The 22,428-nt window shown below is 66.0% G+C and overlaps 2 protein-coding genes across 2 annotated transcripts; both read right to left on the bottom strand.

Moving 5' to 3' along the window:
• Nucleotides 1-756: 756 nt before the first annotated feature.
• GSK3A (glycogen synthase kinase 3 alpha) lies at nt 757-4,266 on the bottom strand. Its single transcript, XM_074939133.1, is given in 11 exon segments — nt 757-1,412; nt 1,735-1,836; nt 1,910-2,000; nt 2,003-2,113; nt 2,292-2,387; nt 2,665-2,762; nt 2,855-2,961; nt 3,303-3,433; nt 3,520-3,630; nt 3,920-4,003; nt 4,086-4,266. Coding segments are annotated over 10 exon segments (975 nt in total). The 5' UTR covers nt 3,986-4,003; nt 4,086-4,266; the 3' UTR covers nt 757-1,350.
• Nucleotides 4,267-8,143: 3,877 nt separating this feature from the next.
• ERF (ETS2 repressor factor) lies at nt 8,144-16,901 on the bottom strand. The gene is made up of 4 exons (XM_074938398.1): nt 16,827-16,901; nt 10,842-11,076; nt 10,479-10,594; nt 8,144-10,001 (listed from the first exon to the last, which is right to left on the bottom strand). Exons 1-4 carry the CDS (start codon nt 16,846-16,848, stop codon nt 8,863-8,865), a joined length of 1,512 nt encoding a protein of 503 aa, XP_074794499.1. The 5' UTR covers nt 16,849-16,901; the 3' UTR covers nt 8,144-8,862.
• Between the last annotated feature and the right edge of the window lie 5,527 nt (nt 16,902-22,428).

Below are 22,428 nucleotides of genomic sequence, written 5' to 3'. Positions count from 1 at the left end.
CCCCCCCCCCCCAGCAGCAGGCGCAGCCTCAGGTAGTATCACCCATCAGTCCCCCCAGCAACAGGGTCAGCCACCTGCCCCTGGCCCCCCTGCAACCCACCCAGGCTCTCCACAGCATCTGGCTCAGCCATTTAACACTCTCCCCTTTTCCTTTCAAGGACTCCCCCCAGCTTAGAGGTGGATTGTAACAGGGGGGCAGGCCACTCATTCTGCACCCCTGGGATCCAGGGGTGCCCATGCCCTAGCCCAGAGGAACTGCAGCAATGGGGCAGGCCAGGCTGAGTGCTCCCACTCCCCCTGGAGGATGACTGTCACCAGGGCCACCCATGGGCAGCTCAGGCCATGGTCATGAGCTAGCCAGGCACGCCCCCAGGGCAGAGACACCCCCCCACAGACCCCTCCATGGGTCTTGTTTCACCACAGCCAGGTGAAACAAGCTTCCACAGGAGGCAGCCTAGCAGGTCCCCCCCATTAGGTGCCACAACCTCCCCCCGCCCCCCCCAGCAGCCCCACGCTCCCCTGCGTCCTTTCATGCCAATAATTTATTGAACCGGGTGCCTGTACAGAGCCAGAACTTGAGAGAGAAACTAACACACGGTTGGGGGGGGGGGGGTCAGGAGAGGGGACACACTCAGATTAAGAAAAAATCATCTATGTACACAGCGATCAGTAAAAGAAACTGGTTTACGGGGAGGGGTATTTACAGGGGGGCAGGCAGGAGGGGAAATAACCCCCCCCCCCACAGAGCTGTCCCCTTCAAACCAAGGAGAGCGCCTTGATCATGGGGCTTTTGGGGGGAATGCCTGGGGGAGGCCCTATGGGATACATCCATCCGCTCCTGGCCCACGGCCTCTCCCCCCACACTGCAGGATCCCATCTATCCCCAGAGTGGGTGCAGGAGACCCCGGCACAGGGCACAGAGGAAGGTTTGTTCCCAGCTGACAGGGGGGGAAGGGGCACCCCTCTCCCCTCTGAGGGGGCCAGGCCCTGCACCCCATACAGGACAGCAGCATAGGAGAGGAGGGGGGCAGTGGGGTGGGATGTTAAAAACCAAAAGCAACTTAAAATCCAGGGGGCCTGAACCCCCTGTCCCCCAGCCCCCAAAAGCAGCCAGAGCCACTTCAAAAAGGGGGGGGGCTGTAAAAGCAGCATGACCAGTGCCCCCACCCCCACACTGAGGCCTTGTGGGTTAGCAAGGGGCAGCGTCTCCTCTGTGAGTGGCTGCCCCCCAGCCAATGGGAAGCAGGCTCCATGTGGTCCGTGGGCACCGCCCCCACCCAGTTCACAGTTCAGACAAGTCCATGGGGCGGCCTAGGGGAGGGAAGGGGGCCTGCCCCCCAGCCCAGCCCTTCAGGACGAGTTGGCAATGGGTCCCACGCCATCCCCCGGTGTTGGCTGGCTCCTGTCAGCGCCTGCGTGGGAAAGGAACAGTCAGCATGGCAGGGCCACCTGCCCAGCCCCACAGCACATGGGCTCTACCCCCTGCTCCCAGCATGCCCTAGGGCAGCAGGGAGCCCCCAGACCCACCCCTAGCAGGCTGCAGGAAATGGGTGTTCCCACCCCCTCCTCTCAGCATGCGTCAGGAGAGAGATGCCCCACCCCATTCCCAGCACAGGGGGAAGATGACCTCTTCTCCCTTTCCCAGCATGCACTGGGAGAACTGCTTGTGTGTGGGGAGGGGGTAGTCCTGGCCCCCCCCCCCGGCTCCCAGCACAGCACCCCCCCAGCACTCACCATGTGTGGCAGGGGTGCCAGGCGCACACCCCAGCAAGCTGGTCTGGGCCCGTAGGTGGGGCGGGATGAGGGAGGGGTTGAGCGAGGGCTCGATGGCCAGTTCTGTGGGGAGAGAGCGGAGGGGTCAGACGGCCCGGGCGCCCCGCCCGCCCGCCCCCCCGGCGCCGGCACTCACCCACAGGGCTGAAGTTGAAGAGGGGGGGCAGGTCGCGCCCGCTGGGCAGGCGGGCGTTGGGCTCCCGCAGCTCTTGGGCTCCCGCAGCTCGCTGAAGAAGGCGTTGGTGCAGGCCTCCAGCGGGGAGAGGCGGGTGGCGGGCGTGTACTCCAGCAGGCGGCTGCACAGCGAGATGGCCTCCACCGGGGTGCGCGGCTTGAACACCTGGGGGGCAGGGGGGTCACTGCGGGCACAGCCCCACACCAAACCCCGCCCCCACCCAGGCCAGCCTATCCACCCCAGGCCTCTTCTGGGGTCAGCACGCAGCCACACCCCCTCCTCCTGAGCCACGCCCTGAAGCTGTGCGCTTCCCCAAGACAGTGCCCCCTCCCTCCTCCAATACCTTTAGCCAGGGATGTGCTTTGATCTGGGGGAACTTGAACTCTGTGTAGTTGGGGTTCATCTCCCGGATCTGCTCCCGCGTTGGTGTCCCCAGCACCTGGGGGATGGGGGGACCCATTACAGCCAGTTCCTGGGGGAGCCCATGTCCCCAGCTCCTCCCAAGGGGCATTTGCTGACCCCACAGACTGGGGGCCATCCTCCCCCCTGCAATGCCTGCAGCAAACCCTTGGATGAACCCTTTCAAGGCCCCTATGTTCCAGATAAGGCCCCCTCAATGAGGTCCAGCCCAGGACTCCCCACGCTGGGAGTGGGATCCAGTGGTTAGAGCAGGGGGGCTGGGAGGGGGGGTTAGAGTACAGGTGAGCATCTCCTACCTTGATGATTTCCACCAGCTGGTCCACTCCGCTGTCCCCAGGGAAGATGGGCTGACCCAGCAGCAGCTCAGCCAGCACGCAGCCCGCTGACCAGATATCTGGGGAGGGACAGCGGGTGGTCAGGACTCCTGGGGTCCCTCCCCCGCGCTGTGCACAGGGGCAGGGGTGACGGAGGGGGGTGGGAGCTCACCTATGTTGGACGTGTAGTCGGTGGCCCCAAAGATGAGCTCTGGGGCGCGGTAATAGCGGGAGCAGATGTAGGAGACATTGGGTTCGCCCTGCACCAACTGCTTGGCACTGCGAGACAAACCACCCATAGTGATTGCCCCCCGCGCCGGACCAGACCCCTTGCCCCTCAGCCAGACGGGTGTGCTGTGGCCGGTTCCGACCCCGTGTCGGCCCTCCGTCGTGCCCAGGGCGAGTGCTGTGCAATCAGTCCCCCGAGGGTCCGTGTGTGGGGCCACCCATCTCACCCGCTGCCCTAGCGCCTAACGCGCGAGCGCTCCGCCTGGCGCCCGGAACCGCGTGTGGACACCCCTCCCCGTACATGAGGGCCGGTGCTGCTCCGGGAGGGACTGTCCCACGAGCCCACCCTTTCCCCCTCTGCACGGCTCTCGCGCAAGGGGCCCAGCTCCCACCTGCCGAAGTCGCACAGCTTGAGCACGGCTGTGTCGGGGTCCACCAGAAGGTTCTGGGGTTTGATGTCGCGGTGACAGACACCCTGGGAATGGATGTAGGCCAGGCTGCGGAAGAGCTGGTACATGTACACCTGGCAGGAGGGGGGAGATGGTCACAGCCAGCCCGGGGGCTCCTGCCACAGCCCCCCACATCTGCGCCGCTGGCCCCCCGGCTCACCTTGACGTAGATGACGGGGATGGTCTGCTTGGCCTTGGTGAAGTGGCGTGCCACGCGGTACACCGTCTCGGGCACAAAGTCCAGCACCAGGTTCAGGTACACCTCGTCCTTCTGCAACGGGGCTGGGTGAGAGGGGACCCGGGACCCTCTGCGGCCCCATGGACCCGCCCCACGGGGGGTGGGGGGGAGAGGCAGAGAGGACCCCCCCAAAGTCTCATGGACACTCTCCACTGGGGGTGAGGGGACCCAGGACACACCCCACAGCCCCATAGACTCTTGACACAGGGAGGGTGCGAGGGAACCCAGGAGGCACCCCACTCCCCAGGATCCCCCCCAACCTCCCCCCAGCTGTATGGACCAGTCCTCACCCCACCCTGCCCCCGCCCCGGTGCCTCCTGACCTTCTCCCCGCTGGAGTAGAAGTAGTAACGCAGGCGCACGATGTTGCAGTGATCCAGCTTGCGCATGATCTGCAGCTCCCGGTTCTGGGGGGACACAGACGGGGTGAGCGAGGGAGCCTGGCAAGGATGGGGGACCCCCCCCGGCTCACGCTCCCCCCACGCTCACCTTGAACCGCTTGTCCTGCAGCACTTTCTTGATGGCCACCAGCTCCCCGGAGTCGGCCAGGCGGGCCTGATAGACCACGCCAAAGGAGCCATTCCCGATGACCTTGATATCCGAGTAGGAGACCTCCTGGGGGCGCTCCGGGCCCTGGCCAGGCGTGGCCACCACCGTGCTCACCTTCCCGCTGTCCCCTGGGGATGGGGGGGGGGGGTTAGAGAGACAGCCAGGGACCCCCCAACCCTGCCCTTTCTGCTGGCCCCGGGGACGGGGGGGCTTTGAGACATGGCAGGAACCCCCCAACCCTGCCCTTTCCACTGGCCCCGGGGGACAGGGAGGCTTAGAGACACAGCCAGGGAGCCCCCAACCCTGCCCTTTCCGCTGGCCCCAGGGACGGGGGGGCTTTGAGACATGGCAGGAACCCCCCAACCCTGCCCTTTCCACTGGCCCCGGGGGACAGGGGGGGTTAGAGACACTGCCAGGGAGCCCCCAACCCTGCCCTTTTCCACTGTCCCCTGGGGATGGGGGGGCTTGAAACACACCAAGGACCCCCAAAGCCCCCCCCCACCACTGCCCCTGCCCCTCCCTTCCCGCTGGGCCCTGGGGATGGGGGGTTAGAAACACAGCCAGAGACCCCCTTCATGGTCCCTCCTTCCCAGTTTCCAGGTTAGAGAGAGCCAGAATCCCCACACCCGCAACCCCACAGCGCCTCTGCCACTGGCCCCTCCCCACTGACCCATATCACACAGCCCCACCTCTGCCCCTGCTACCGCCCCCCCAGCACCAAACCCCCACATCTCCCTTCCCCCCACTAAGGAGACTGACCCCAAATGCCCTCCCCCTAAAACACTCCAGACACCCCTGCACCCGCCTCCCCATAACACCCCCACTTCTCCTGCCCCATCACTGACTAGGCAGCCCCCCAGCATCACCCCAGGCATCTTCTCCCCCCCACCTAATACCTCAGGGCCCCACCCCGCAATTCCCATGGAGAGGAAGCCCAGCAGCCAGAGAAATCCTGCCATGAGAACCCCCAATCCACACCCCAAGTAGCCCCCCCATGCAGCAGCTCCCCCCCAGCACAGAGATGTGGTATCCAGGTGGTGGGCTCAGCCAAGGCCCTGAACCCCAACACTCAATCCCCAAATCTGATGACAGAGCCACCCGCCAGCCCCCCAACTGGGACCCTAGAGCCTAACCCTAACCTCCAATTAGCTTCTCCCCAGCCTCCAGAGGCCCCCCCCTTCACATGACCAGCCCCGTCACAGCCCCCACTGGCTCCCAACACCCGCAGTGAAGTGATGCACTTGGGGACCCACAGTAGTTCTCCCCCCCCCTACATCCAGGAACGCCCCCGCCATGGATTCCCCCGCTCCCCTTTCTCCTGCCCCCCGCCCCCTTCTAGCACACTCAACCTCGCTCCCTGTCCCGCTCAGAAATGCCCCCCACTCTCTGCACAGCCTGTGAACCCCCTTCCCCTTCGGACCATCTGCAGCCTCCTGAGCCCACCCCAACCTTCCTGCCCCCTCCTCCCACAGCTCCGGCTAACAGTACCCCCTGCATGCGCTCCTTCCCCCACCACCCTCCCCACAAACACCTGCTCCTCTGCCACCCCATGGATCCGCCCCCCACCTTCCGCAGCCTCCTTCTCCTGGCCCCCCCGCCCCTAAACCCATCCCCCACGGATCCCCCCTCGGCCCTGCTCCTCCGCACAGACCCGCCAGCTCCCCACCCCCAATTCCGAACCACCTCAAACACGGGCCCTCCCCCGACTCCCCAGTCCTGCCCCACTCACACGCCAGAGCCCCAGCTCGTCCTTCAGCCCCATCTTACCCCTCTGCCCCCTTCAGTCCCCCCGCCCCTCTTACCCCAGCCCCCTGCCCCCTTCAGTCCCCCCGCCCCTCTTACTCCAGCCCCCTGCCCCCTTCAGTCCCCCCGCCCCTCTTACCCCAGCCCCCTGCCCCCTTCAGTCCCCCCGCCCCTCTTACCCCAGCCCCCTTCAGTCCCCCCGCCCCTCTTACCCCAGCCCCCTTCAGTCCCCCCGCCCCTCTTACCCCAGCCCCCTTCAGTCCCCCCGCCCCTCTTACCCCAGCCCCCTGCCCCCTTCAGTCCCCCCGCCCCTCTTACCCCAGCCCCCTTCAGTCCCCCCGCCCCTCTTACCCCAGCCCCCTGCCCCCTTCAGTCCCCCCGCCCCTCTTACCCCAGCCCCCTGCCCCCTTCAGTCCCCCCGCCCCTCTTACCCCAGCCCCCTGCCCCCTTCAGTCCCCCCGCCCCTCTTACTCCAGCCCTCCATCTCACCCCTGCCCACCCATCTCACCCCCCTCCACCCTTCAGTCCCCCCTCCACCATCTCACCCCAGCCCCCTGCCCCCATCTTACCCCCCTCCACCATCTCACCCCAGTCCCCCGCCCCCATCTTACCCCCTGCCCCCTTCAGCCCCCCTCGCCCCCCCGTCTTACCCCTGTCCCCTTCAGCCCCCTCGTCTTACCCCAGCCCCCTGCCCCCCATCTTACTCCCTCCACCCTTCAGTCCCCCCTCCCCATCTCACCCCAGCCCCCAACCCCCCCTCAGCCCCCCCCACTCACGGCCGAGTTTCAGGCCCGGCGGGAAGGGCCCGCCGCCCCCCCCCGGCCCGGGCCCCGCCGCCCCCGCCTTGCCGCCCGGCGCGGCCCCCAGGGGCGGCCCGGGCGGGACAGGGGCTCCGGGGCCGGGGGGGACCCCGCCCGCGGCGGCGTCGACGAAGGAGCTGGTCCGGGGCCGGGAGGGGCCGGCGCTGCCGCTGCTCATGGCGAGGCCGGACGGGGGGGCGGCGGGGCTAGCCAGACTGCGCCTGCGCGGCGCCAGCCCCGCCCCTCCCGCCGCCGGGGCCGCCGGGAAACCGAGTCCGGGGCCCGCCCCCTTCCCGCCGCGGGGGCCGCCGGGAAACGGAGATCGGGCCCCGCCCCTCCCTGCCGCGGGGCCCGCCGGGAAACCGAGTCCGGGCCCCGCCCCCTCCCTGCCGCGGGGGCCGCCGGGAAACCGAGTCCGGGCCCCGCCCCCTCCCTGCCGCGAGGGCCGCCGGGAAACCGAGTCCGGGCCCCGCCCCCTCCCTGCCGCGGGGGCCGCCGGGAAACCGAGTCCGGGCCCCGCCCCCTCCCTGCCGCGGGGGCCGCCGGGAAACCGAGTCCGGGGCCCGCCCCCTCCCCGCCGCGGGGGCCGCCGGGAAACCGAGTCCGGGGCCCGCCCCCTCCCTGCCGCGGGGGCCGCCGGGAAATGTAGTTTCCTCAGCAGCTGTCCCAGAGCGGCAGCCCCCCCCGCCAGGCCCCAGACACGAGGGTTCAAGAGCCCCACCCCCACCCCCCGGCGCCCCCGCCCAGCCAGGGACTCCGACTCCAGGGCCCGAAACTGAGGGCAGCCCATGGCTGCGGACCCCCCCCCGGTCCCCCCAACACCCCCCCCGCGTCCGTCCCGTCCCCCCCCGCAGCCCCCCCGGTTCCCCACAGAGCCGAGCCACCAGCCAGCCAGTTCCCACGTCCTTTATTGGTTATTTTTATACATTCAGAACCCGAGCCCGCCCCCCCCCCGTACAGGAATTGGGATAAGGCTTCATAAGTCACCCCCCAGCCCCCACTAACTGGGGCCCCACCGACTGGGGTCTGCCCCCCACCCTGCTTCCAGGTCTGGATCCACACGCCCCTCCCGCCCCCAGGGGCTCAAGCCCTGCCCCCCTTGGAGAACTGGGGGGTTCCCAGCTCCCATCCTGCCGGGGCCCAGCCCGCTCCGTGAGACCCCCCAGCTCTCCCCACCTTGGGGACCCCCCGTCTCGCTACGGGGACACAGGGGAACGGCTCCTCCACTCCTTGCAGGGTTGGTGAGAGGCTAACGGCCTTGGGAAGGGGGGAGAAATGTCAGTTCAGGTCCTACCCCATTGGGGGGACATGGGGTGCCTGCACCTCCCACCCCCATTTCCCACACAGACAGTACTTCAACAGGCACTTGAGATTCCCCCCCCCCGCCCCCGCCCCCCCGGGGTGGCTCAGGCCAGCAGCCGCACCCACCCCACTCATTTTTGGTTATCTAAAGCCATCTTGAGCCCCCCTCGCAATCTGCGGGCCCCCAAACGCCAGACTGCCCCCCCTCAATGAAAGAAGGGGCCATACAGCCTTATACAGACCAATCTGAGCTGGGGGGAAGGGGAGAAGCTAGGTCCATAGGCCACAGGGGGCACAATATGGCATCCACTCTCTCCCAGGACACTGGGCTAGATGGACCTTTGGTCTGACCCAGTCTGGCCATTGTGTCCCCGCAGCCCCCCCGTAATACAGAGGTGCTGCAGGACTGGTTTCCATTTCTGATCAGACAGGGCTTAAAGAGAGTTTATTGTGCTTTAAAGCCCCTGTTCCCCGCAAATGAAGGGCGAGGGACATTGAGATCCCTCAACATCCCCCCCAATTTAGATCAACCCTCCCCAACCCACAAGGCAGCAACTGGATATAAACGAGGGGATTCAGGGGGTGGGAAAAAGGATAAAAACAAAATTCTACGTGATATAAATTCCTGGGGTCACCCCCTCTTTAAAAACCAGAGACCCTGAAAGGAAAGCTGCCCCCAGATTTAAAATCATCCCCCCAAAAATATATATATATGTATATTGAAGTAAAAACAGCTGAGCGCCCCCTGCCCCATGTCAACATACAGGGTCCCGGAGAGAAGGCGGCCCAGAGAAAGGTTAAAATCTCTGAGTTAAGGCAGCAGAAGTCGGCCCCCCAGCCCCCTCCCGTCCCTGGGGGCGCCGGCTCCACCTCTACGAGTCCTTGTTCTCCAGTGAGAGCTGGGCCGTGGCGTGGGGCAGGTCAGTGCTGACACGTCGCCCACCCCCGTCCAAGGCGCCCCCGCCCTCCCGCTCCCCCTTCACCTTCTTGTCATCCGCCTCATCGGGGCCCCCCCCCGCGCCCGCCTCCAGCCGCTGGTCCTCGCTCCAGCGCCGCTTGAAACGCAGCTTGAGGGGGATGCACTGGCCGCTCTCCTCGCCCTGCCGGGGGGCCGGGGGCACCGGGGGCTCCCCAGGCTTCTCGGGGGGGGCGGGGGGAGCCTTGAACACCTCCTCATCTTCCTCGCTGACGTCCGTCACCTCCACCGTCACCTCCTCCTCCTCCGACTCCCCCTCCGAGATGGGCTCCACCTTGATGCAGGGCAGCTGGGGCTCCGGGGCAGCCCCTTCGCCGGGGGGCGCCGGCGCCTTGTCCCGGTTCCGCCGGCCCAGCGGGGGAGGCTGCAGTTTGAATTTGAAGGGGGCGGGGGGCTCCTCGGGCGGGGGCGGCTTCTCGGGGCGCTGGGGCTGGGGCACGAGGATGTGGGGGTAGTGGAGGAAGGCCCGGGGGCTGAGGTGGTAATTGTAGACGCTCTGAGTGTGCGCCTGCAGGTAGCGCTTCATGTCCTCGGGGTTGAAGGAGAAGTGGGAGCCGCCAGGGTACATGGGGCTCAGGGTGGGCGAGGGGGTGTAGTTCATGTGGGTGGGGGTGAGGGGCAGGGCGGGCGAGAGCTGGGGGGGCAGCAGGGCGCCAGGGCCGGCCATGGGGGACACCGGGAAGGGGCTGAGGGGCTCGGGCCCGCGGGGCCGGGGGTAGGCGCGGAAGAGGCTGTCGTGGGCCAGCCGGGGGTGGGCGGGCAGGGGGGGCCCGCGGAAGCCGCCCCCCTCGCCCGGCCCCCCGCCCCGGCGCCCCTCCTCGCCCAGCGGCTCCTCCAGCTCCGAGGTGGCCGAGGTGGCGTCGCTGCAGTCGCTGACCGAGCCGCGGGCGAGGCGCCGGGCCACGGCCGAGAAGACGCCGGGCGAGCGCAGCTCCTCCGCCCCCGGCGACAGCACCTCCGACGGCGTGGAGGGCGGGAAGCGGAAGTGGGAGCCGCCCGAGGGCACCGGCGGGGCGCTCTGGGGCACGGGGCCGCCTGCCACGGGAGGAGAAGGGTGAGGGGGACCCTCAGCGCCTGCCTGGCCCCCCAGCGCCAGCCCACCATCCCGACCGGAGCCCTGCCCCCCGCCAACCCAGCCAAGCCCCACAGTGATGAGCCACCACCTCAACACAGCCCCCCCCACCCTGCCCAGCCCCCCACCACATGCCTGGCCCCCCAGTATCAGCCCCCATCCCGCACACAGCCTGGCCCCGCTCCTTCCCACCTCCATAGTAACCCCAGTTCAGCCAGTCCTCTCCCGTCCCCCACACCTACTATTTGCCACCCCCACCCCCCCCTGTCCATCCTCACAGCATCCCCCACTGTGCCCCCATCCAGCCTACCCTCCCCCACTGCTCCCCCATTTTCCACCAAGTCCCCAGGCCCCGAGAGGTACCCTCCGCCCAATCCTTCCCAGAAGGGCCCCCCTTCCTCCCCCATCTACCCAAGCCCCCTCCCGCCGCGGCCCCTCACCTGCCATGCCCATGTCGATGAAGGGGTAATTCACCAGCACCAGCTTGTTGAAGTTGAACTTGTAGGTGAATCGTTTCCCTTTGGTTTTGTGCAGGATCCGTTTGTTGTAGTAATACCTGGCGGGGGGAGCCAGGACCATCAGCCCCACCAGAGACCCCCCTGATCCCTCTCCCAGCCATAGCTCCCATTCCAGGTCCAGTGGTTTGGGGGAGGGGCCTGGGAGCCAGGACTCCCAAGTTCTCCACCTGCTTCTGGGAGGGGTGGGGGGCTGGAAGCCAGGACTCCTGGGTTTTCTCCCCAGCTCTGACACCGACGAATGGTGTGCTCTTTCCCTGCCTCGGTTTCCCCACCACCCCCACTCACCTCAGCGCCCGGCTCAGCTTGTCATAGTTCATCTGAGGCTTGCACTTGCGGACGCCCCACAGCCGCGCCACCTCGTCGGGGTCCTTGATCACGAACTCGCCGTAGTCGCCCTGCCAGGCGATCACGTCGTGGTACTCCTCCTTGCGCAGCAGCTCCAGGATGAAATGCCACAGCTGGATCTGCCGCGAGCCGGGGCTGGACTCGGGCTTGTAGGCCCAGTCGGGGAAGGCGAACCCTGCGGGGGGAAGGAGCGGGGTGTTAGCCAGCACAGGAGGGGCACCGGCCCTTTAAGGTCTGGTTCACGTGTGGGTCCAGAGATGCCCAAACTGGCCCCCCTCAAAACAAAATGACAGGACCCGGGAGCCAGGACTCCTGGGTTCTCTCCCGGCTCTGGGAGGGAAGCGGGGCCTGATGGGTTAGAGCAGGGACTTCTGGGAGCCAGGATTCCTGGGTTCTCTCCTCGCTCTGGGAGGGGAGCAGGGTGTAAGGAGTTAATAACCCCCATGCCAAGTCCCGGGGTGTAGACACAAGGTGTGTGCGTCTTCCCTGCCCTGGGAGGGAACAGGAAACCGGGTGCCGCCAGGAGCCTGGGACACCCGCCAAGCCGCTTCCAGTCGGGGTCCATGGGCCAGCTGGACTACCCCGCCCCTCCCTCCCGACCTGCAGCTCCCCCATTTCAGGGCTCATGGGAGGTCCCTGCACCCCCAAGGCTTGCCCCACACTCAGTTGTGGCTGCCTCTGGCATGGGGCAGAATCCAACCCCCCCATATGGGGAGGGGCAGCCTGAGGCCCCCCCCCAGCCCTGTGAGAAGGGGCTGGGGGTGTCTGTGCTGCGGGCAGACAGCTGAGGTCAGCACCTCCCAAACAAGCTGCCTCTGTCCAGCCCCTTCCCCGCACCTTATCCCTGCCCCCTCTGCTCCCCCCCAAGCTATACCACCAGAGCCTCGGCAACCCACGGCCTCCCCCCCCACACCCTGGCAGGAGGCGGCTCCTCCAGGGGCACAGTTTAGCATAAGGCTCAGCCCCCAGCTGGGGGTCTAGTCTCTGCACCTCGACCTCCCCCAAAACAGGTAACAAGCCGCACAGACATAGGGCCATTTCCCAGCATGCTGTGGGGCCACCCCCCCACACCGTGCCCGTCTCGCCAGTCAGACTGGCTGCGCCGGCAGCAACTCCCGAAAACCACTGGCCCCCCAAAAACACCAGGGGGAGCCACAGCCCCTCTACCTGCCCAGCACCCCCACCCCCGGTTAACCCCATCAGGGCAAGGCCCTCCCACGCAGCCCAGCTGGGGGGTGGGAAGCTGACCCCCCAGTGGCTGGAGGGTGTCCTTGTCAAGGGGCACAGGCCAGCATCCCAGCCCCTGCTGTGTGTGTGTGTGGGGGGGGGGGGGGCGGTTTCCCATTTCCCAAACCCCAGGCGCTCAGAGCCCATCAATAATTCAGAGCCTCTGTAATGGAGGCCGGGCGCCGTGGGGGGGGGGGGGGGGGAGGCCAGAGCCGCAGACAGAGCCATTAGGGCGATGATCTCACCCCCCCTCCAGCCCAGCCCCCCCTCCGGCAGGGGTGGAGCAGAGAAGACCCCCCACACACACAGCTCAGAGACAGAGGCAGCTCCCACCCTTGGGGGCCAGGGCACCCCAATCCAAACCGGGGGGGGGGGCACCAAGAATGGGAGGGGCTGGGATTGGAGGAATGCAGGGTAACACCCAGCCCTGCACCCCAAAGCACTGAGGGGTCTCCCCCAGTCTCCTGCCCCCCACCAACCCACACTGGGTGCCGCGGGGCCTTGGCAAACGCATCCAGCCCACCCCCCTCCAGCTTCCAGTCTCCAAGCAACAGGCAACAGAGCGAGCCAAGCACTAAAAATAACCCGCCAGGAGGCCGAGGGAAGGAGCAGGCTGGGGAGGGCCCCTGGCACCCACACTCCCTACCCCCCCCGCCAGGAACCCAGGTGATCAGGACACCTCCCCTCCCCCACCTCCCTGGAGTCCCACCTGGGATGCAGCCATACAATTGCCTTTTACTTTCCAGCACAGGGCCACAGGTCCCTGTATAACCAGCCCCCTACGCCCTACCCCAGAGGTGGCTGCATCCCAGTGCCAGGCGAGGGCTCCCTGTATAACCAGCCTTTGCACCCCACCCAGAGGGGCCGCGTCTTAGTGCCAGTGAGGCCCTCAGATCTGGGGCAAGGAGCAGCTGGAAGGAGACATCCCCCCTCCCCGGCAAAGACCTTCTCTCCAGGAAGATCAGGTGGGGTCACTGGTCCAGAGGATCAAGTGGGCAAATGGGGCAGGAAGAGGAGGGACCATGGGGTCTGAAACCCCCACCCCCAAATCCCCACTGGCCCCAGCCAGATAGCTGGAAGCTCCCCTCCCCCCACGGGCCCCTCCCCCCCAGCCTCTGACTCAGCCCCACTTACACACAGGGGCCTGTTCTTGCTAATTAGCCCAGGGAAGGGGGGGGCTCTGACATCAGCCGCCCGCAGAGATCCTGTGAATGGGGTCACTGTTCCCCGGCTGGCGCTGCCAGACACGCGGGGTGACCCCCCTCTGCAGCCCCCCCAACAAAGCCTTCCCCAGGTGCGAGAGCTGGGGGGGCTTCGGGTGAGGGGGGCCACACAAGGATATGTGAGTGGGGCACTGGGGGGACACCCCAGGCTTCCCCCACCCTACACCTACTGGGACTTTAGGGGGCACCACCCACAGACCCATATCTGTGGGGCTGAATAACCCTCCCTTTATTGCCGTAGGGGAGGCAACTGAGGCAGCCCCCTCTCCCACCATGGTGGAACCCCCATTCCAATGGCTGCCGGTGGGGGGGAGGTGCCAGAGCCAACAGTTAAGTAGAGGGGCCCTGATGAAGGATCAAGGGTGGTGATTCCTAGATCCAGGCCTGGGGGTGGTTTGGGGCCCCCAGCCCCACCTCTGTAAGAAAGAGTTGAGGCAGCAAACCCCCAGCCAGGACCTAGAGCATTCCTGCTCCCCCACACCCCAGTTAGCCTCCCCCTCCCACCAGCCACTCAGGACGCTCACCGAGCCCACAGCCTGCCCCCCAATCCCAGCAACCCCCTCTCGTGGCCCCCTCAAGTCACAGCCCCCCCAAACACACTCCTTGAGGGGCCCCCTGCTCTGTCCCCTCAGGGGTGTCAGTTCTAGGCCCCCCGACAAAGGCAGAGCCAGCTCAGGAGCCAGTGACTAAGCTGGTGCCCACTCTCCCGCGGGTGCCCACCTCCCGCCCATGTCCCCATTCCCCGCCAGCTCTCCGCTAGGGAGAAGGGGGCGGGGGGGGGCACAAAACCACAGTCTGCTGGCAGGCGCAGCCCCCGGGTCTGGCATGAGCCGCCGGCAGCCTGGTGCCAATGGGTGGGAAGGCCAGACATGTGGGGGAGGAGGGCCGCGCTGCCACCCGCCCCCCCGGGCCATGCCAGCTGCAAACTCCTGGGAGCATCCCCCCCACCCTTCAAAAGGTTCCCCCCTCGTATGCAACCCAGCTGCCCCATAACATCCGCTCAGCTGAGCTGGGGGGGTGGGGTGGGGAAGAGATGTTGGCTCTGGGGTGATCCCAGAGAGTTGGGGGGCTGGAATTCGCCGGGGTTCAGCCAGAAGAAGTGGAGCCCAGCCCCTGCCCACACACAATGCACCGACTGTTCCCTGCCCGTCTTCCCTCCAAGTCTCAGCTCCCGGCCAAGCCCCCCCCCCCGGACATTTTCCATTGCTCCCTAAGTGCGGGCACGTCTGGGGCGCAGCCCGGCTTGGGGAGGGGGCGGGGGAGACACACGATTCACCTCTTTTCCCACTTCGCTGTGTGGGGGTGGGGGGGGGCAGGACCCCCGCGCCCAGCCCCACAGCAGGGCCTGCAGAACCCCCGGCCCTGGGGGGCAGAAATGAGGTGTTGGCGAGCGGGAGTGGGTGGGATCTGGAGTTGGGAGCCCTAAGTTTGGTTGGGGGGGGGGATGGCGTCACTGTCTCTTTAAGCGCGCCCCCCCCCCCCAAACCGCACCACCTCTGTGACTAATCCCTGGAGCCAGCAGCTAACAGAGCCGGGATCGAATTCCAGCCCCCCCCCCCCGAATATTACATCACTCCCATTCCTCCAGCCTCAAGCCGCAGCCTCCGGCTGGGGGGGAACCACATCACAGCAGGGTGTCTGCGCGCTGGGGGGGGGGGCTGGTACAGCCGGGGGCAGAGCTGAGCCCCCGCCCGCCCTCAGAGAGCCTCAAAACTGGGGGGCCAGTACAAAGGGGGCGGGAGGCTAAGGGGGCCATGGCCAGCAGAGAGCGGGAGAGGGGTAAATCCGCGGGCTCTGATTTCGGGGCGGGGGGGGGTCTCGGTCGGTCTGTCCGGAACTTTCCCAGAGTCGAAGACAGGAAAAAGTTCTCCCGCCGCACTTATGGGGCGGGCGGGGGGGCGAGACAAGTTTGAACAGAAGCGAGAAGCACTTCAAAAAAACACCCAGATTCCTGGAGACAATGGGGCTGGGGTGGGTGGCGCCAGGGGGGGAGGGGGAGCCCGGCACAAAACCAGCCAGGGGGGAGGGGCAGGGGGGGCAGGTCTTTGCAGAGGGAGTTCCCCCCCCGCCCCGCACAGGCAAGGGGACGGGGCATTTTCAAGCAATGAAGCCGCTCAACCAACCCCCCCCCCCCAAATTCAGCTCCCCTCCCCCGTCCCCAGCCAAAGTCCAGCCACAGAGTGGACAGTGACCCCCCGCCCGCCCCACGGAAAGCTGGTTGCAAAGTGGCTTCTTCCCCCCACCCCATCCAGCTCAGCCACAGCACAATCGAGCCCCCCCACCCGGGTAAAGTCCGGAGCTAAAGGCTACACCCCCCCCAGCTGTATTTAAGGTGGTATAGCCTCTGTTTGTAGTTGGGGAGGGGATCTGGGTCAGCGATAGCTACGACCCCCCCCCTTTCGGTGTGCTGGGGGGGGTAAAAGTCCAGAGTAAAAGGCTGCCGATTAACCCCCCCACACGCACACCGGGGAAGACCAAGATTGGCGCTGGGTTTAAGGTGGTATCGTCCTCTCAAAGGAGGGGGAAAAAAGTGTGTGGGGGGGGAGAATTCCAACCGGCTCGGTCTTCCTGGAGGGAAAACACACCCTGCCGCCATCCCCCCCCCACACACAAACATTAAAGTGGGGGGCAGAGATTCGCCCCCTCCCCCGCCGGGCGCCACCTTAACGCCGCGTTGTTTGTCGGAAACAAAAAGTTCCTTTTCGAACGTTGAGTTTCCAGTTCGGAACTTTGCAACTTTTCTCTCCCCGGGACCCGGGGGGCAGAGACCCCCCCCTCCATGGACCGACAGCAGGGGGGGGGGTGTTACTAGCCCGGGTGGTAACCGGGGGTGCAGCCCCCCCGCGCAAAATAACGCGCCCCCTCCCCCAGAAGCCGAGAGGCGGAGTCACCCCGGAGCCCCCCCAAGCTCCCCTCCCCCCACGCGCGGGGCCCCCCACGCCGCGGCCCCGGTAGCAGCTGGGGCCGGGAAATGCAACAGGTCCCGCTGCGCCAAACTCCACCTCAGCCTGCCCCGGGGCCCCCCACAAGCCGTGGGGTGGGGGAGGGAGCCCCCCCCGGGGCAGGACCCACGAACTTTCCAAACCCCCGCCCCAGCCACCTCCATCACAAGCGCCAAGGGCGAGTCCTTCCAGCCCCCCCCAGGCCTCACCCCTCCAGCTCCTGCCCTCCACCGCCGCCACTTGTGTCCCCCTCCTCGGTACTTCTGCCTCCCCCGCCCCACACTGCCCGCAGCCCCCCACTTCCTCCTCTCCCTGCTCCCCAGGCCCCCCCCACATCACTTGCTCCCAGCCCCCCGAAACCTTGGGGGGGACACCCCCACCTCCAAATCCCTCCAGCCCCCCCCAGCTGGAACCCCAGCCCCCCAAAACCTTGGGCGAACCCCTCGCCCCCACTTCGTCCAGCCCCCCCAAACCCTGGGGGCGCCCCCTAACTTCCCATGCCCCACGTGGTCCAGGCCCCCCGCGGTCCCCACCTGCGTCCGCAGGGGTCTTCATGGCTCCTGCGCTGCAGCCGCCGCCGGGTCGGACTCGGTCTCTTCCCCCCCCGGCTCCCCCCCCTCCGCCCCTTCCCGGCCTCATATGGAGCCGGGACGCCCACGCCCCCTGCAAGGACGTCATCGCCGCGTCGCCATGGACACTGAGCCCGCCCCCTCGGCCGGCTCCGCCCACAGACGCTGGAGGGGAGGGGCGGCTTAAAAGGGCCGCGCAGAGAGTGGGGCGGGAATGGGGCCCGATGGGGTTGGGGTATCCGGGGACAGGCGCGGGTATCCGGGGTAGATGTATCCGGGGTAGATGCGGGGGTAGGTGGGGTATCGGTCAGGGGTGTCGGGGGTACATGGGATGGTATTGGAGGTAGATGGTGTATCGGTCGGGGGTAGATGGGCCAGGGGATATCGGGGGTAGATGGGGGGGTAAATGGGGCATCTGTCAGGGGTAGATGGGGCGGGGGGTAGATGGGGAGGAGGTATCCGGGGTAGATGCAGGGGTAGGTGGGGTATCGGTCAGGGGTAGATGGGGCAGGGGGTATCCGGGGTAGATGGGGGGCTAGATGCGGAGGTAGGTGGGGTATCAGTCAGGGGTGTCGGGGGTAGATGGGGGGGTATCGGTCAGGGGTGTCGGGGGTACATGGGGTGGTATTGGATGTAGATGGTGTATCGGTCGGGGGTACATGGGGCAGGGGGTATCCGGGGTAGATGCAGAGGTAGGTGGGGTATCAGTCAGGGGTGTCGGGGGTACATGGGGTGGTATTGGAGGTAGATGGTGTATCGGTCGGGGGTAGATGGGCCAGGGGGTATCTGACGGGAATCAGTGGTGGTGTCTGGGGGCAGGGCAGATGGGAACGGAGTATGGGGGCAGGACTGGGGTGAGGGAGGGGCGAGTGACTGGGCGGTGGGGTGGGTCTGGGGAACGGGAGGGAGAGTATCTGGAGGATCAGGAGAGGGCTGGGGGTGGAACAGGGGGCTCAGGCTGGGGAGATGTGGGAGAAAGGGTGTGTCTGGGATGGGGAACTTGGGGGATTGGGACTGTGGGGGGCAGGATGGGGATTCTGGGGCGCTCTGGGGGAGGATGCTCAGCACAAAGGGTGGGTTTGGGAGGACAGGACGGCAGGGGGGAGCCCAGGGCTGGGCTGGCAGGGGCTGCGGGTCGGGTCGGAGTGAGGGGCACCAGCAGAGTTGGGGGGGCAGGGCAGGGCTGGGCTAGCAGGGGCTGCGGGTTGGTTTGGGGGCTGGGCTAGCAGGGGCTGTGGGTCGGGAGTGAGGGGCACTGGTGGAGCTGGGGGGGTGCACTGGCGGAGCTGGGGGGAGCCCAGGGCTGGGCTAGCAGGGACTGTGGGTCGGGAGTGAGGGGCATCAGCAGGGCTGGGGAGGGAGCCAGAGGAACATGGGGCAGGGGTTTGCTGGGTCTGGACATGGGGGGGATTCCCAGACAGACAGGATACATGGGTCAATACATTGCTGGGGGCAGGGGGGTCTGGTCGTCCTCTAGCCAGGACACGGAGACCCACCCACCAGGGTCCCCTTGCCATGAGACCACCCCAGACCTGGGGCAAGGGTGGGCTTGGCAAAGGGGCCAGTGCGTGTGTTGGGGCTGGTCCCTACTGGGGACAGGGCTGAGACCTGGCAAACTCGATGTGGGCTGGGGGGTGCAGGTGCAAGTTGTGTGTCAGGTGTGCACAGTGTGGGCTGTGTGTGTGAAGGGTTCGCCTGCCTGCAGGTGTCTGGGAGCGTGTGTGCAATGTGGGGGTGGGGGTGCGTAGAGGTGGGGGGGGTGCAGTGCCAGGTGTGTGGGGCGTGCAGGGAGTCCAAGGTGTGTTTGACTGTGCAGTGGGTGTGGGGCATGCAAGGTGTGTTTGAGTGTGCAGGTAAAGGGTGTGAGTGTGCAAGGCTGGGTGTGTTTGTGACGTGTATCCATGTGTCCATCCGTGTGTGTGTTCGTGTCAGTGTCATGTTTCCCTGTGTCTGTCCATGTGTGTGTCCGTGTCTGTTTCGCATGTCTGGGTTGTGTGTGTGGCGCGTGTCCATCCATGTGTGTGTCTGTGTTGTGTGTGTGTGTGTGCGCGTGTGGGTCTCCCCAGGCCCCTCCCCCCTCACGTGGGGCCCGGTGGGGGTAATTATAAAGGTGTTTGTTTTCGATTGCCTCATTTAGACACAAGTGGCTTTTGTTTGGTGTGTGCACGTGTGTGTGTGTGTGTGTGTGTGCGCGAGTGTCTGATGCAACCACTCAACATTGACAGAGCAGGAAACGTTCCCCCCCTCGCACAGGGGGCGGGGGGAGCCCTGACCCCGCAGCCAGGGGTCAGAGGCCAGGGGATCTCACCGTCCTCATCTTCCCCCCCCCCCGAAGTAAGGCCCAAATTACTGTGGGGGAGGGAGGGATTCTGGTTCCTAAATCAGGTGCTGGGGGGGGGGGGGAGGACACCTGCTCTGAGACAGAGACAAGATCACTATTAATTGGGTTGTTACCAAGGCCTGAGGCAGCTGCCGTGGAGAATTTCTACATGCATGTGCAAGCTACAGAGGAGCGTGCAAAAGGAGAGGAGGTGTGAGCAGGTGTGTGAGAGAGGGGGAATCTGTGTGAGTGTGCAAGGGAGTGAGTATGTATCCAAAGGGGATTTGTGTGTGCAAAGGGGGTGAGTGTGTGCGCAAGGGGATGTGTTAGTGGCTGTGCACAGGGGATGAGTGTGCATCCTAGGGGGAATCCATGGGTGTGTAAAGGGAGCAGGTGTGCATGCAAAGGGGCTGAGTGTGTATGCAAGGGGCCATGTGCGTGGGTGTGCAAAGGATGATGAGTGTGCATGAGAGAGGAGGAGGAGGGATGAGTGGGTGTGCAAAGGGAGAGAGGGTGTGGGGCCAGCCATGGAATCTGTGTGTGCAATGGGGTGTGATGGCCTGGGGGTGCCCCCTCCTTTGCACACGTGGGGGTACCCCAACCCACCCTTACCTTGCCCTCTCCAGGTGGATCCATCCTGTCTGTGCTCCAGGGAGGGGCACCTGCAGTGCATGCCACAGGCTGGGGGGGAGGGAGCTGGCGGGACAGAAGTGGGGGGTGGTTACAATGCACAAGAGACCCAGGGCAACCCGCCTAGAAAACCCTTCCGCTGGTGCCCTAAAGAAATACCACCTGTGAAAACTCCCCTCCCTGGGCCCCACCTCAGTATGGCTGACCCAGCCCCCTGGAGCCAGGGCTCCTGCCCCGTCCCCCCACAATGCCCCCTGCTGCGGGAGGCTGGGGCTGGAGTAGCCGGGAGCGCCCCTGGGGTCCCCCTGTGTTGCCCTATGTCCCCCAGCCCTGGGGGAAGCGCCCCCTACTGGGTGGACACCTCCACCCGGCACTGCCCTTGTGCCTAGCGGGGGGAGGGGGCGGGGAGCAGCGGGCCGGGGCTGGTGCCGCTGGTTCTGGGCCCCAGGTATAAATAACTCTCTTATAAATAATGCAGCGTTATTCTCGCTATAATTATCGGCTGGGAAGCCTGTGGCCGGGCGGATGCATTAGGCGCAGTGCCCCTGCCCCTCCCCCTGTGCCCAAACACCCCCCCCCCAGCCAACCCCCGACCTGCTTGGGAAGCTGGCAAATCAGAGCCCAGGTACCTAGCAAAAACAGCCCTTCTCCCCTGCACCCCCAAACTGCACTGGAAGGAATGGTGCTTGTCAGGGCACTGCCCCAGGGAAGCTCCCGGCACTGAGTCCCCGGCTGAGCACTGCCCCAGGGAAGCTCCCAGCACCAGGTCCCCGGCTGGGCACTGCCCCAGGGAAGCTCGCAGCCCCGGATCCCCGGCTGGGCACTGCCCCAGGGAAACTCGTGGCCCCGGGTTCCTTTTTCATTCTAAGATTCGAGGGCATGTGATTTAATACGAATCATTGTTGCTAATTATTGCTGCCCTCCCCCTCCGGCGGCAGGGGCATTTCCCAGCCTGAGGAAAGACAGCATCTCGCCCCCATTTTCTAGGTGAGAAACGGAGGCATGGACTGGCAAAAGGACTTGCCGTATCTCAGGCACTGAGTCAGTATCAAAGAACCGAGGAGTCCTGGCTCCCAGCCACTAGCCCCCACTCCTTCCCCAGAGCAGAAGAGAGAACCCAGGAGTCCTGGCTCCCAGCCCCCTGCTCTAGCCCACCAGCCCCCACTCCCCTCCCAGAGCCATGAGAGAACCCAGGAGTCCTGGCTCTCAATCCCGCCAAATACCCAATAGTAGGAAAAGCTCCAGGTCACTTACAGAGCGAGCGAGCGAGGAAGAGGATGAATGTGGCAGGTGTGAGAAGGCGGCGGGGGGGGGGAGGGGGGTTTGTGTTATTGCTTTCCGATGCCCCCCACCCCACGGGGAGCAGCACCGCTTGGGCGAGTGCGGGGGGGGGGGGTTCCTAGGAAGGAGGGAAGGACAGCGTGGGAATGGGGAGGGTGGGGTGAGGTGGGGCTGGGGGCACAGGAGGTGGGGAGGATGCGGCTGGTGCTGCAGGGTGGGCGCCGGCGGCAGAAATAGCCACGGGAGGCAAAAGGAAAAGTTTGTTCCTGCCGCTGAATTAGCAGGGGCTAAAAACAGCTGCTGTGAAATCTGGGCCCGTCCCCAGCCCTGGGCGGCAGCCAGCTGGCAGAGCCCCGGCCCAGCCCTGCCCTGCCCTGCCCTGGCTGCCAGGCTGTCGGCAAGGCAGAGTCCTCGCACGGGCTCGCACCAGCCTTCTCACGCACAGGGGAGAGGCACATGCCTGCAGCGGCTCGCATGGGCACAAGGCTTGCCTGGCACCTGGATGTGCACCAGCGTGCTCTTGCACACATGTGCACTAGTGCCCTCTCGCACAAGCAGGGGCATGCACCAGTGTCCTCTTGCACACTTGCTTGCCCAAGCAGGTGCCACATGTGGTCATGTTACACATTCACTGACACAATCAGGCAGAGTCATTCTTTCACCCTCTCATTTGAACAAGCAGACATGCACACAGGCATCTTCTTGTGCATTTGCACATACACACTCATAGACCTACAGCCAGGCTCGCATAAGCAGAAACTTGGTCACTAGCTGGGGCACTGTTGGGGAGAAGCTCGAGCATCAGGGTTCCCAGCTGGGGCACTGCTGCAGGGAAGTTCACAGTGCCAGTGTTCCTGGCTGGGGGCACTGCTGAGGGGAAGCTCGCAGCACTGGGGGTGACCCTGGCTGGGGGCACTGCTGAAGGGAAGCTCGCAGCACTGGGTCCACTTCTTGGTCTGCAGAGAGAGGAGAGGTCTGGGGCAGTGCTGGAAGGGTGGCTGGGGGGACTGAAGGAAGTGGAGGGGCAGGCGGGAGCACGAATACAGTTGAGGAGGGAGAAGAGAACCCAGAGAGGTTGGGGTTAGGGATGCCAGGCGCCTGGCCGAAAAGGGACCCTGGCAGCTCTGGTCAGCACCGTGGACTGGGCTGTTAAACATCTAGTCGGCAGCGCAGCGGGGCTAAGCCAGGCTCCCTGCCTGCCCAGGCTCCGTGTGGCCGCCATGTCTGGCTCCTAGGCGCAGGGAAGCTCTGTGTGCTGCCCCCGCCCCCAGCGCCAGCTCTGCAATCCCATTGGCCGGGAACTGCGGCCAATGGGAGCTGCGGGGGTGGTGCCTG

The sequence above is a fragment of the Natator depressus genome, chromosome 24, assembly GCF_965152275.1.
Source record: "Natator depressus isolate rNatDep1 chromosome 24, rNatDep2.hap1, whole genome shotgun sequence".
NCBI classification, from domain to species: Eukaryota; Metazoa; Chordata; order Testudines; family Cheloniidae; genus Natator; species Natator depressus.
This window is presented reverse-complemented; position numbering and strand designations above follow the sequence as displayed.

Bases quoted from the DNA above. Each gene is read 5' to 3' on its own strand.
- ERF (XM_074938398.1), bottom strand. From the start codon at position 16,848: ATGAAGACCCCTGCGGACGCAG. The intron at 11,077-16,826 runs GTGGGGACCGCG...TTCCCCCCGCAG, and splicing joins GAAGACCCCTGCGGACGCAG to GGTTCGCCTTCCCCGACTGG. The intron at 10,595-10,841 runs GTGAGTGGGGGT...TCCCCCCGCCAG, and splicing joins AAGCTGAGCCGGGCGCTGAG to GTATTACTACAACAAACGGA.